General features: G+C 50.7%; 5 protein-coding genes across 5 annotated transcripts; 2 read left to right on the forward strand and 3 right to left on the reverse strand.

Annotated features, from left to right (window-relative positions):
• Nucleotides 1-244: 244 nt before the first annotated feature.
• On the forward strand, nt 245-1192 carry PG985_013574 (uncharacterized protein; the record flags this gene model as incomplete). The annotated part of the gene is made up of 1 exon (XM_066833340.1): nt 245-1192. One exon carries the CDS (start codon nt 245-247, stop codon nt 1190-1192), a length of 948 nt encoding a protein of 315 aa, XP_066678080.1.
• A 431-nt stretch (nt 1193-1623) lies between these two features.
• On the reverse strand, nt 1624-2424 carry PG985_013575 (uncharacterized protein; the record flags this gene model as incomplete). The annotated part of the gene is made up of 2 exons (XM_066833341.1): nt 1624-2002; nt 2285-2424. 2 exons carry the CDS (start codon nt 2422-2424, stop codon nt 1624-1626), a joined length of 519 nt encoding a protein of 172 aa, XP_066678081.1.
• An 831-nt stretch (nt 2425-3255) lies between these two features.
• On the reverse strand, nt 3256-3894 carry PG985_013576 (uncharacterized protein; the record flags this gene model as incomplete). The annotated part of the gene is made up of 2 exons (XM_066833342.1): nt 3256-3560; nt 3636-3894. 2 exons carry the CDS (start codon nt 3892-3894, stop codon nt 3256-3258), a joined length of 564 nt encoding a protein of 187 aa, XP_066678082.1.
• Nucleotides 3895-7574: 3680 nt separating this feature from the next.
• Nucleotides 7575-9143, forward strand: PG985_013577 (uncharacterized protein; the record flags this gene model as incomplete). The annotated part of the gene is made up of 1 exon (XM_066833343.1): nt 7575-9143. The coding sequence occupies one exon, from the start codon at nt 7575-7577 to the stop codon at nt 9141-9143; it is 1569 nt and encodes a 522-aa protein (XP_066678083.1).
• Nucleotides 9144-9243: 100 nt separating this feature from the next.
• Nucleotides 9244-9783, reverse strand: PG985_013578 (uncharacterized protein; the record flags this gene model as incomplete). The annotated part of the gene is made up of 1 exon (XM_066833344.1): nt 9244-9783. One exon carries the CDS (start codon nt 9781-9783, stop codon nt 9244-9246), a length of 540 nt encoding a protein of 179 aa, XP_066678084.1.
• Between the last annotated feature and the right edge of the window lie 4160 nt (nt 9784-13943).

The following is a 13943-nucleotide window of genomic DNA, read 5'->3' on the forward strand; positions in this document are numbered from 1 at the left end:
ATCGAAACAGAGGACGCACTCGTACCAAAAACCGACCTACTCACATTTTGTTCGCCGGAGGAATTTGAAGATCAATCATCACTTGTCAATATCCACCCAAAGAACACCAGCATCTCCCATTTTCAACCACATCAACCCTGTTCTCCCGCCCATCAGCCAAAACTTATTGCATCCTGTCATCACTACACAATATCAACCTTGCATCGAAGAGCATCTTGAAGCCGTCACATGAACCACGAGCAAGATGGCCAGCTCATTCAAGGCCCTGCCCGACGAAATCCTCTTGAAGATCCTCAAAGTCTTTGCAGAGAACCCGAAGAGTAACATATTCTTTCCAGAATACTGCGTCCTTCCAGAATACTGCGTCCTTCCAGAATACTGCGTCCTTCCTGGTATCGTCTCAGGCGAACCGGTAATGAAAATCGACTACCCTCATAACGCCGATACAAAACGCTACTGCGGCCGCATCTCAATCCACCAAAAGCAGCATGCTTTCGACTGGCTTGTTCTTAACACAACCTGTCGCACCATCCGACGTGTAGGCAGAGATGCATTCTACTCGACCAGATGCTTCGCCATGACTTTAAACCTACCCCTTTGGTTGCAGCAAGGCGACCTGAGTTCTTATCAGAACCCGTGCCGACGCTTTTCCCTTTCGAGGGAACTTCAAGCAGAGCAGCAGCACAGATATGCTTCAGGAATGTTCAGCATCGGCCGATGGCTAGACCTTTCCCGAATCCAGCGCGTTATGTTCGTCGGCAACATTTCCTCTAGTCCTTCTTGGGTCTTGTCTCTACCACAACGTTTGAGAAGTTTCATCAAACCGGTCGATAGTGCGCCCGACAAACTGAGTCACGCCCTAAGAGTGTGCATTTTCGTTTACGGTTTCAACTGGTACTGTGCCGATCTTACTGGCTTGGAGCATGCTTTTGACCAACTGGTAGCCGGCACAGCAAAGGAACAAGACCATCTGGCGATCGAGTCCGAGCTATCAGCCATCTTGCGTGGTTTGGGCAAGGCTGGAGACATCCAAGTCCATCTCGCATCTATCCTTGACCGCATTTTCCCCGGTGGAGACAATTACCAGTGGTGTCTAGATACATTACGGCAGTTTGGGTTCCCGATGTTGCGCATCAAGGTGGAGGCATTGAAGAAACAAGAACGGGTTTCTGTATCAGACAAGGGATCGTGATGCGTTGAGGGAAACGGCAATCTTAGGACTAGGAAAAGCTGCCCCGTGGGTGACACATTCTGGTCTGCATCGATGAGGAGTCTGTGATGCGATTGTGGTAGCATTGTATGAGAACTCCTGAAGGGGGTGGTAGCTATTACGAAGTAGAATCATCAGGGTATGAATCAAAAATTGATTTTACTGAAGCAAACTAGATCGGTCCATACAATGAGCAACAGTGCCCTATCTTGAAAATAACCAGTAGTGACTGGGTGCCCCACGGACTGACCAAACAAGATCTCCCACTCCTGCTAGAAAACTAAATCGACTTTGCTTGTTACTGCACAGAAGTCGGGCATTATTCCGACGTCTCGCAGTAACACAAACCACCCACCAAACCAGAAGCTCGTCAAGTGGTGAAACTAGGGATACCACCCATCCTGTCATCGCCATCAATCCATCCTGCCACAATCCCCAACCCTTCGTGTCATCATCTCGACCCCATCATGCCGGGACTTCTGACGCTCCCCGAAGAAGTCCTGCTTCACATTTTGGAACACGTCGCCGAAGCCTCGAGTCGATGCGACGTCTTCTTCCCCGAATGCCGTGAAGGCGAAGGCCCCGCCAAGGGCTACGCCGTCCGGGCCCGCGACAATTTCCCAATGCGGATCCATTACCCGCACAGCAACACCACGCGACGTTACGGCCGCCACGACATCCCCGACGCCCAGTGGGAGCACATTTGCGACTGGCTCGCGCTCAACACCACCTGCAGTCGCATCCGCCGTCTCGGCAGGGAGGCCTGGCACCGCGGCAGACGCTTCGCCATGTCTGCAAACTTTCCTCACCGACTCGAAATTTTGGCTGCCGACCGGGACGGGGATCGGGACTGGTATCCATCATACAAACTGCAGCCCGAGTGGCTCAAGATCAGCCACACCATGGATTTTTCCCGCATTAAGCGCGTCATCTTCTTCGACAACTACTCACGCCTCGCTGGAGGGCTGTTGACACTCCCGCAGCGTCTGAGCCTGTTCCCGGAACTGCGTCATTGCACCCTCGTATACGGTTACGCCAAACGGAGCTTCAACGGCCCCGAGCTCTATCATTTACCTGGCAAGCGAGCCTACGCCTCCCTGCAAGATGCTGTTACGGACCCTGTTACCAATGGGAAGGAGGACAGACGGAGACTCGTCATGGTCTCCGAGCTTCAGAGCTTTCTCCAGCAACTCGGTGTTTCTACGAAGGTCCATATCGACTTCACCTTCCCCCGCGAGTCCGACCGTAAGGCCGAGGGCATGCGTAGCCCGACCGAGCTGATGGACAGACTCAAACAGCAAGTGTGGCCGCTTCTAGACTTCAAGATCCGAATGTTGAAGGAAAAAGAAGCAGGGCGTCTGAGGAGTCCACGATAAACCCGGGAGGTTAAGGAGTCGGTCTCGCTGCAACCAATTGCGCAAGAGGGGAGAGCCCTAGGGAGAGGAGGACACGACGACGTCCGGTTACACTGTCAACGGTCTGCATCTGACAGAACGGCGCCGTAAGTTGCTTGAGCGATGAATTTACCATTTCCGAAAGAGAAAAAGATATGCATTCTTTGGAGTCCGCTTAAACTCATGATTGGTCATAAGTTGTACGAATAAATTCTTTTCATTTATAAATGTATTTCTAACAGTTGATAATTGATGAAATGAGTGCAGTCGGTAAGATGTAGCAATATGCAGTTGGGTGCTGTACGCGGCAAACGACCGCTGGCAACAGAAGGTTAGACCACTAACCACGCCTATGTGCCTTACTTACCTGTAATTATTGCATTTGCTTCTGATTGCCAAAGGGAAGGTGAGAGAATTGTTTCGATACGTCAGTGGCCTTACCGGCTTATTCTCACAGGTGACCAGCAGCAGCGGTTGCAGAGGTAATTGCCTCTATGCCTTGTCCACCTTCAAACTCGGTTTGCATGTAAAGCAAGCAGTCCACGAAACAAACAAAAAGCAGCCCACGGAATAATCAAAAACAACCTTCTCCGCCCTACTCGACCGAATTGGCCATGTCATAACAGACTCCTACATCTTGTGGAACGAACGTCACGATTTAGTCCCAGCACTCTCACAGACGACACTGCGGACGATATGTCTCGTCTTAAGAACTTTCCGCAGGACATCCTGCTTCACATCCTCCGCGACGTTGTCCAAAGCCAACAAAGCAACATTGTCTTCCCCGAATGCCAACAAAAAGACTCCCCTCATCAGATGAAAATCTACTATCCCCATAGCAGAGTAACAAGCCGATATGGTCGAAAGTTCAGGGCCAAATCGCACTGGGAGCTCGTCCGCGTATGGCTCGCCCTCAACACCACGTGTCGCTTCATGCGCCGCATCGGCACGGAGGCCTGGTACGATATTGTACAATTCGCCATGTATTCCAGCCTACCTCAGCGACTCCGAGCACATCGGGGCGAACCGACACAGCTGAGCCTGCGTCTCCACCTCGCTCGCATCAAGAACCTCATCCTCGTCGATCACTACGCCGGCTCGCCCACCAAGCTCCTTGCCCTCCCGCGGTGCTTGAACTTCTTTTCTAGACTGCGCAGTTGTACCCTCGTCTACAAATACGTCATCTCGCGCGAGAGAAACGGCGTAAAGCCCGATTTGCCTTATCACCGGGTCTACCGTACATTGGAGAAAGCCGTCACAAATCCCCTTGCTGATAATGAGAGAGATCATGACGGATTTTCAGTAATCCAAGAGCTGCGCGCTCTGTTGCATGCCATCGGCGTTCCTGGCGACATCCATATCAACATCGCCATCCCTGCCAAGGTCGACCGCAACATGATATGTCGAAGCACAACCATGCGCGAACTCCGAGATCTTAATCTCCCGATGCTTCGCGTCAAGGCTGATGCACTGCAGAGACAGGCACAGTCAAAGGCTACACAGTCAGCTACTCAATCATTTGCGGCCTACATAAACCAGACCTGAACCGCCTCCTGTACATTGGGCCAACCTCGGAGATGCACAAGGCCATCAGAGGAGCAAATTCGTATGATATCAGAGGATGCTTCAGTTGGCAGAATACAATATGAATATGAAAGTGCTCTCTGTGGGCTTCTTCTTTCTCCTAGGTACTATTGGTATGGAACGACCCTGTACCACATTGTAGAAGGTTATTGCCTGGTTAGTGACGTTGGCGACATCAATCAATCGAGCAGTGACGTTCATCGATGCTTGCTCCATGTTTGTAACAGTGGGCGGCAGCGGTAACCTACCATTGACGTTGAGTCAGCGATGAACAATGACACGTTGCCAGCTCTTTCCACCTTCCGGTCACACTGGTCAAATTCTGACCCCATCAATTAAAAATGAGAATAGCTGAACGGGAATCTTCGTTCATCTCATTTAACTCTGGGCTTTACCGAAATGAGACCCGTGGCAAGAGCTTGACGAGCGCATAAGATAGTCCGCCCCCAGGAGACAATAGGGGTCTTATCAATCCTCATTTACTAACCACAATGTATCCTCGGGGCCCAAATGGGGGCGGACGAACCGGGGCTATTCATAAACTCCCGCGTGGCCGCACCCTTGGGCTGAAGGATGGGTTGCAGTAGTAACCCCCCATACCCTTCCATCGGGCCCCCGGTATATGAACCACGGCTTGCCGCCATATGTTATTCGAACTATTTGTCAGCGCATACATATGAGAAGTTACCTATACACCGACTGTGTCAAAAGCAGCTGGCAGACACGGACCTCACGCCACAACTATCACTAAGTGTGTACTTGAAGGTCTGTGATACATCGGATTTGCCAATTACCGGCGGCGCTGCAACAGCAAGAACTATCACGACTTGCGCCGGCGCACCATAAATCAACACCGGCCGGCCAATACGGTGTATCAACAGTCAAGGCCGGCCGGAGGTGTGTCTCTGAACACCAAGAAATCATCGCGACTCTCGCTGGCGCATATGTGCCGGCGTTGATGGACTACATCGGCTGGTGTTATGTTACGCCGGCGTAAGTTGTAATGTTTTCTTGATGTATGCACCACATCGATCGGCGCACCGACCTCATGGTACGGCCAAAGTATCGAAAGTCTCCAAACACATGGCTTAAAATATGTGCGGCGTGAAGTCCGTGCATTGCCGTGGCTTGGCAATACAGTCGGTGTATGATTTCTCATAATACATATTACCCCCCCAAGGCTTAGTTGAACTCTTGCATGAAGTATTTGGGCTAGGAAACTGTCTTCAGCACAGAAAAAAAAGATGAGATGGCCCTCTCGAATAACATCTGGCTACAAACTGCTCCGGTGAGTTCACTGCTGGTAACGTCCCCGCAGTATCTGGAAGGGGAGTTAAACATCACCCTGTAACGTAGTATGGTTGCTCGCTAGGCTTGGCCCCCAGGCCAGAACCCTCATTTCCCAACTATAACTGCTCTCGGATGAATAGTGGTCTGCTACCAGGGAATTTCGTTACAATTCTTCCACCTCTTTTATCTTCAGCCCTTACTATTGCCCTTCATCCGACTGATCGATATGGCGGATCCGCTGTCTCTAGCAGGTCTCGTGACCGGGCTGGCGTCCGTCGGGCTCCAGGTCATAATGACCTTGACGCAGTATCTTGATTCAATTGACGCTCGCGAGCAAGAACTCGTTTTCTTGAGAAGCCAGATCGAAACGATGAAAGGCGCTCTCCAACTAATCGGTTCCTTCCGAGGCCGGATGCAAGAGACCCAAGACATAAGCGACAACTTGATGCAAACCGTTCGCCTGTGCCAGGCCGAAATTGCGAATCTTGACCACATAGTGCACCAAGAAGCTGTAAAAGCTTCCAGCAAAGCCTTGACGGCGAAGGAGCGATGGTCTAAAAGAAGCAAAAGGCTCACTTACCCATTGCGTAAGCCTCTTATTCGCCGCCTCGAGTCCAGGGTGGCAAAAACCAATGGACAGCTGCAAACATCCCTCCAAGTCATGACCATGTGGGCAGTCTTATTGTACCTACATATGCGATGCTGGGCTGACGAAGCTATAGCAACCTGCAACTAGCGACTTTCAACACCATGAAAAGGACCCAGTCCGACGCAGTCGCCGCAAGGGGAGACATAGCTGCCCTCACTCACCCAATCCTAGACATTCACGATGCAATTCCAGAGTTCTCTGGAGCTCTTACGACTGCTGCCCGGCTGGAGCATGTGATCAAGGAGCACCATATCATGTCTCACATCGGTGGAGCTCGCAGTGACCGGCTGGTAGGATTCACGTCACCAAATGGCCCGTATTATTGAACGGACAACTGAGTGTGTATATGACAACAGGCCCCATGCGAAGCAGTACTCGGTCGGCTTAATGCCAAGCCAGACAGTCTCCGCGCGCTTTACGAAGCTATGGACTACTGCAGCCCGGAAACAACATCGTCTGGGTGCGGAGAGGATGCAAATACCACGCTCAGGACCCATCCAGCCAGATTCTGCGAGCTCTTTTGCCGACGGCCTGTTGATCGTGTATACCACCAATACGATACAGGCTTATTTTCTCTCTCGTGTGAGAAGCAAAAGCGACACTGTCATCTTCCCCAATGCCCGATAGCAGGCACACAATCGGGAAATCGTGTCCGTACATACGGTGTGATATTAACTGGACTAAAACAGCTGATCGGAAAATCAATTGAAATCTCATTTTCAATCAAAATGGGGGCTGGCGGCCACAGCATCGAGCACGCTATCCGCTACTATGCTGTAGTGAATCCAAAAATAGCCCCTGTGTTCCGACTCATCGACCTAGCTCTGGGGTGTATGGGATTTGGCCAGCGATGGGAAGCTGAGCTCCCACATGCTCAGAAGCGACATCTCGTGGATTTATGCGTTAGTAACATGCTACGCTTGTTCCGTACAGGCAAGGCCTGTCCGGCAGATGTCCTACCATCAGGCGAGTCTCTCATTACAAGGATCTCATCTCTCGTAAGTACTCAAGCCCTAAACGTGCCACTCATAGCTCATGCTAACTAGGAAGCTTATGGCACCATTTGGCATATCGTCACCACTACTGATATCTCTTGTTGACACATTGATCAAATGCAAGGTACCGATTATTCTTCGCGAAAGGTACGTGGGAGCATGTTTACTATGTACTATGTGTGAAGTGGACTTCTAGACACTAATTAGCACTAGGCCGCTGCATCTGTATCACTTGGAAACTTTGAAAATAAGGTCCCTTTGATAGCACCCAGATCCGTCCTGGAAAGGGTTTTTACCGAAGATACTGTGGTGCTATCTCCAGAAACGTTGGAGGGGCCTATGCAAAACTCGGTGCTGCATTCCCATCTACTATGGGCTCTCAGGGAGTCCCCCTCGTTGGCAGAAGGTGAGAGAAAGACGAACGAAAGAGCGAAGAAAGAAATATCCAGAGGATGCTAACGAGCCACCCAGCGGCCCTTGTGAATCCCCTCTGCAAGGCGGTGCTGGCCGGAGATCATGAGCGCGTTACGGAAATACTCAGACTAGCCCCGGACTACATCGAAGAAAAGACGATCTTCGGGCGGTCGGCAATCGACTTGGCGGCGTATCAACCCGCATGCTTGCGGATTTTGCTCCAGCATGTCAAGCCGCAGTTGACTCAAAGGAGTCAAGTTAGCGCACCTCCACTGGCTGCACTTCAGCTGAGCTCGGTGGACCCGTGTCCTATTCATTGGGGCGATGACCCAGCCGGCGATCCCGAATGTCACAGTTCGGAGTGCGTGACTCTGGACTTGTACCTCGCAGCGGGTTGTGAGCAACTACTCGACGACTTGCGGGTGGATTCCTGGCGCCGCGCCTCACCTCACGCCAAAAGGATCTACCTGTTACATATGCGCAGGCGCCGCCAAGCGCTCACGTATTTGGCGCTACAGTATCTACCCAAGGCGCAGATTGAGTCTCTGGGCGTATCGACAACGACTGTGCTAGACGCCAACGTTGTGGCCGTCATAGTGAAGCTGAGAGCACTAAAGGTCCAGCTGTCTCCCGTAACCGAGAGCCTATACAGAGACTACACCTGCGCTACTGCTGGGGGCTCGATCTATCACTATATCCAAAACGTCAACGATGCCGAGCTTGCCTGGGACTTGGGATTTCGTGACGTGACGGCTCTGGATAAAGATGGAAGGGTCCCGACCGTCAAGACGGGCAACATTTCCTACATTCACTGGCTTTATGCCCACGGTGTTGACATGTTTTCACCCTGTTGCTGGGGCACTGAGGAAACGGGTGTTGGTACTACTGTCGCCCACTACGTGGCGTCCTTGGCCGGACCAGAGCTTTCCAACGGGCACCATCAGAGTAAAGTTGGCCACACCGTCGCCGAGCTCGCCCCTGTCATCTTCTCAGATGTGACCGATTGTTGCGAGTGTCGATGCTCGCAGCAAGGCGGCTGCTCTCCGATGCTTTGCGGCCTCAAAGAGGCATTCAGGGAGTCGGAAAATGTACTAGACGTGTGTGAGCAGTTTCTGAACGCTTTTCCTGACCGTCTGGACTTAGGGCTGGCGATGGCCGTGACCCGACTGATCACATTCGAGGCTTTCTCGCTCCCGCACAGCTGCTGTCGTTTCGAAGACGGCGGTGTGAAAAGGGATTACACTGCAACGGAGATAGTGGATCTGGATCAGATCTTTTCCGAGGAGATTGAACGTTTCGAGGAATGCATTGGTATTTTGTTCCGAGAGCTAGAGACTCTGCAGCACTCAGCATCCATCAACGCCTTGATCTTCAAAGAATTCCTCCATACCACATGGAATCAGACCATGAAGAAGGAACAGACACTCAAGCCGGATATCGGAGCAGAGGAGGAGGTTCTGAGCGGGGCCGCGGAGTTGGGAGTTGTATGGCGTCCTACGGTTCCAGATGAGGCTCCCGACTTTACGTCATTGGAGTATTGGGTGGGAGAGATCGACAAGATTCTGGAGGGAAAGGATACCACATATCAAGAATATGGAGTGGTCTAGAGACCACATGGACACGGCTCGTATAGATCATCATAATTGGGAAATCAGGGGAAAGACTACACTATGGAGACTGAGAAACACTACATAGGTGGCCCGTAGCTCAGCCGTAGGGATTGAACAGCTTCCACGCCACATCCCGGTCCGCGAACCTCCCATCCGCGCCCCGGCCGCGGCAGTACGTCTGACCGTGCCCCACCACCTTGCCGCCCTCCCCAAGCCTGGAGATGGCGTCGCGGACAATCTCGTAGACATCCCCGGTGCCCATGGCGATACCGTCTTCCCCGGGTAGAGCCCTAGGGGCTTTCAGGGCGAAGCCGCAGTTGCCCGGCTTCGAGACGGTGACGACGTTCCACTGGTTGGCATCAATGGGCGCCACGGGGAACACGACCACAGACTGTTTGTCCGTGTTCTTGACCTGCTCCATCAGGAGCTTGCAGTCGGCGATGCGGACGGCCTCCTTCTTGTCCCCCTTTTCGAAGCTGGAGGATTCGCAGAAGTTGCTCATGCCCCGCGGGTTGCACTTTCCGCACGTCTGGATGCCCTTTAATTGATCGACAGTGTAGGGTGCGCCACCATCGGCAGTCGCCAGGCCCAGGGACAAACCTAAGAGGGCGATGGTCGTGGTGTTGACTGCACGCATTTTTGGGCGCGTTGTAACTTGTGAGACAATGGGAAATTGCCTGATATCAGAAATCAAAATATTTGTTAGAAGGTTTTAAACTTTTGTCAAGTAGTTGAAACTAGCGAGCGAAGTACGAAGAGCGTTCCGAGAGAACCGCAAAAGCCTCTATATACCGACAAAAGATAGATGTTTGCTCAGGGCGTCAAAGGCGCTCTTTCTCAGCAATCTGGGGCAGCCGTCATTGAGTCCGGATAAAGGGGCCTTCATTCCGGTCAAGATTAACACCCGACCTGTATTTAAGGGGGTTAAAGGACTCCTTGGGTTACAACCAACCATTATTTAACAGGCAGGGGTATTGCAGCACGTAGCAGTAACGGTGCTTTTGTTATGGTGTTGGCATACCCCCCGCCCAGTGACCTAAGAGGTTGGGATTAGACAGTGGGTGCAGCGCACACGGTACTACATGAACAATGCATTCCTGATGGGCATGGACCGATTGTAGTGATATTTGTAGTCTTCTTTGTTCCTCGATCGTTGCGCTGACCATGTCATCTGAATTTATCCTTGTAGGGCCAGTGACAAAACTCAACAAAGAGAACAAGCCGTCTTGCTACAAAACGAACCAACGGACGTTGCGAGGGTGTTGCAGTGACAGGGGTGCGAGCCCCATACCGGCTAGCGCGCTTAGCTAGATATCTCCTTTGTGTACATATAAGCAGCACAGCACTGCTGCTCTCTTTTGTAGATTCTCTTCTTTTAGGACAGCACTTTATACACCATCGCACGCTCTCTCTCGTGCAACAGAAGGTGAAAACAAAAATAATGCCAGCTGCAGAGCTGTCCATTTAGCCCTTTCCGCTACGTATCTCCAGCATGTAGCTCGCGGGTCCCAAAGCTTGCGGTCGTCTTGGTAGCGTATTAGTTCGGTGCCGCAAACAGCCTCCAGTACAGCCGTTTCCCAGCGTTTACAAACGAGTCGCAGCCGCTGTGCCCGCTTTAGTCTGCGAGCAACGACTCCCTCTTCGAGGATCTGTTGGACAATTTCAATGGAGAGTGATGAGAATGGCATTTCCAATGGTTTTGAAAAACGTCTTGTGGGGGATTGGGTTAGAATCAAGTCAATTCAAGTAGCGGGTGTCCAGTAACAAAATAATTTGTCACTGAGAAGTTGAACGGTATATTCATATGTAAAGAAAGCATGCCATCCCCTGCTCCTAAGTAGAAGCACTGATGCCTAACGCCTGACATACTACACGTACCACCCAGTCCCCCAGAACTGGTAACCCCTATCACAAAGCCAATGTATGCTAGCCATCGGCTCTACAAGCCACGTAACGCACTGATCGTCGCCATCTGCCGAGAAACGCCTTCTTGAATAGAAATGGGTTCAGGCCCTTGTTGCATACAATATTCGTCTGTCCGGACGCTGCACTATTCTTTTTTCTGGACGTGGACGGCAGCCCGCCGAAAAGACATCGATGGTTACTGATAAAGTGATGCCAGGAAGTTGTGGGTGCCTGTTGGTCCACTTCACCCTGCGCATGTTGGTTCTGCCAGTACGAACTGTGGATCCTGACTTTGGCCGTTGGGCGACACAGAAAAAGGGGGCTAATGCAAATTGGTGGTATCACATCTATATATTTACCTTCCGATGCATGCCAGTGTTGAATTCTTCAGCAATACGTCCCTCCATTAAGCAGATTGCTCAGCTATTATGATAGAATCTCACGTGAAAATTGCCGTATCCTGGGACCCCGAGAGTTTAATAAAAGCAACATTTCCCCAATATATTTCCTGGAAATGACAAGTAACCGTCTAGGTATTGAAGTTGAGGGACAATCAATATACCAGGTCTGGGACCGGTGGCGTTATCTCTCGTTTTGGATTCTGGGTTCATTCGTCATTTTCACCAAGGCTCAGCATGCCATCCTTAGATTTACAATTCTGGACCTTTATGGCGTGTACATTCCTGCGAGGACGAGAGTCTGAAACCGCCACAGCGGTCCGGTGCAACCAACGATCAACCGCCAGCTCGAATCATTGCTGCATTGACCTAACAGTCCAGAATTCCTACCTTTTGACGCTGAGAGTCACCATCCGAATGATGGATGTTGGTCAAACTCCGTGTGTCTGATGTTTATGTCATGCAAAAGGAATCATGGCTTATTGATGACTACATTTTATAATACAGAATGTCTGCTGTTCTCAAGACGAGAGGTTACCTCGACCACTCCAATCTGACCTCCTATCCCCATCACATAAGCCGACATGGACGTGTTGGTTTTGTTCATATTCCCGCGTCCCCTGTTCGGGAACATTAGAATGTCTCTGTTCTACGGATCTACCTGCTTTTAGTGGCGTTATGATTTCCATGAGCGCATCGAATAGCTACAACCCCTGATAACACTGGATATGGTATATGCGATCTTGATGTGATGCTCATCCCGTAACGATGGGCATCCTCAGGAATGACGGTCTTCGGTTGGCGCTTTGATGCATATGTAGTTGGCTGTGACCTTTGGGGGTCGGTGGCAAGTAACGGATGTACTTGGGTCTGGGGCGCAACTTGGGTCGTCAATGAGTACAGTCAATTCTTAATCTGACTTGACGACTTGGAATGAAGTGCGATGTACAACATTGGATGTTACATCGGATGTAAAATGTCTTTTATGCTGGCAGGGTGTCGTTCAATATCATATAAAGATAGGATAGAACCACCAAGTGCAGTTCGGCTCAAGCGTTATTCTGTATTAAACTCTAGGGTTTATGAAATCCTAAAACTCGAATCTAATTGGGTCCCTCCTGCAAAGATGCGCTTCAGTTCATATTTCGTGATCGTCTCGGGGCTCCTCATCTTGGGCCCATTCGCGCGCACGATACGGATCCCTGCTGATGTTCGACCCAGATGCAAGTCACCTCCGCTATATAAACACACGTAATGGAATGGGAACTAACGCGAACTTGTATTGGCCTCGGCATAGACTGGCAGAAACTGTCTCAATCTGGAGGGCTGTTCAATGCAGACAGCGTAGTCAAACGCCATCAGGCATCGGAGGCTCCCGAGACGGGGGTGCAGCCCTCGTTTATGAAAGATAGGGCCTATGTCGGGGGTCATGCCTCGAAGCTGACGGAAGAGGGGGGGAAGGCAAGTGGGGATACCCCCGGTAATAATCTGTAGGTATCGTCTTGTGCAATTCGATACAGGCCGATTGCTGATCAACAGGTACCAGACATGAAGAAAGCAGTGCTGAGCCTTTCCGCCGATGGAAAAAGAAAGACCCTGATGGAAGAACCGAATCTAACTCCACTCAAACTGATATGGATGGCAAAGGAGCTGATCGGAATATGAAGTAAGTAATTTTGGGTCAACATCCTGCTATACCCCTTTGAGGTGACCTTAATGCTTATCGGCGGTCATCATCAGTCCTGCAGGATTAGGCATTTGGACCCGCATAGTGAGAGAGCGAGGCAAGAATGCAGGAGCCAAATCCGAGGCGGCCCACGCTGCCGCCAAACCCTCGTTTCAGTTTTGGGTACAACTTATCTTACTACCGTCAAAGATGATATGGACACTGATCAAGAAGTTCTAGGACTAAGGAAGATACCTACGATATGGCTCTAGAGGCGGCGGACATGTGGTAAAGTTGAGTCACGCAGGCTTACCTACGTGAAGGTCGGAGGATGTTAGGCGGCAACTAGACCAGCTTCACTTCAAAGGTATTTCTTCACAGATGCGACTCTTATGATGCGGATTCAGGTTTCTCTGGTTCGATATGTTGGAAGTATTTCTTCAAAGATTTCAGAGTTTGAACAATCCCTGAGTCGTTTCCCTCCATATTTAGATTTGTTACAAGTCTCAATGGCAAATCATCTTCAGCTTCCTCGTTCTACTTCGTTCTCAATTAGTGGTAAGATGTTATGGATCCTACGTTAGTCATTTCCAATAAGTAGTATTATCACAATCCTTTTGGCTAGTGCTATTTACTGGATTTATCGGCCAGCTTGAAACGAGGTCCGTCGCCTTGCTTATCTTCACAATTCATCAATCAGGGATATGCACCAGACTTTGACCTGATTGGCTCGGTATTTCCCACGCTTTTATGAAATCGTCTTAAGGCCCAACAAGTACTGGTATAGCCCATGCCGGCTGTTTCCAAACTCACAAAGGCTTAGTCAAA

This window comes from Apiospora marii (assembly GCF_038362585.1).
Source record: "Apiospora marii strain CBS 49790 chromosome Unknown utg000011l_segment0_segment0, whole genome shotgun sequence".
In the NCBI taxonomy this organism is placed as follows: domain Eukaryota; kingdom Fungi; phylum Ascomycota; class Sordariomycetes; order Amphisphaeriales; family Apiosporaceae; genus Apiospora; species Apiospora marii.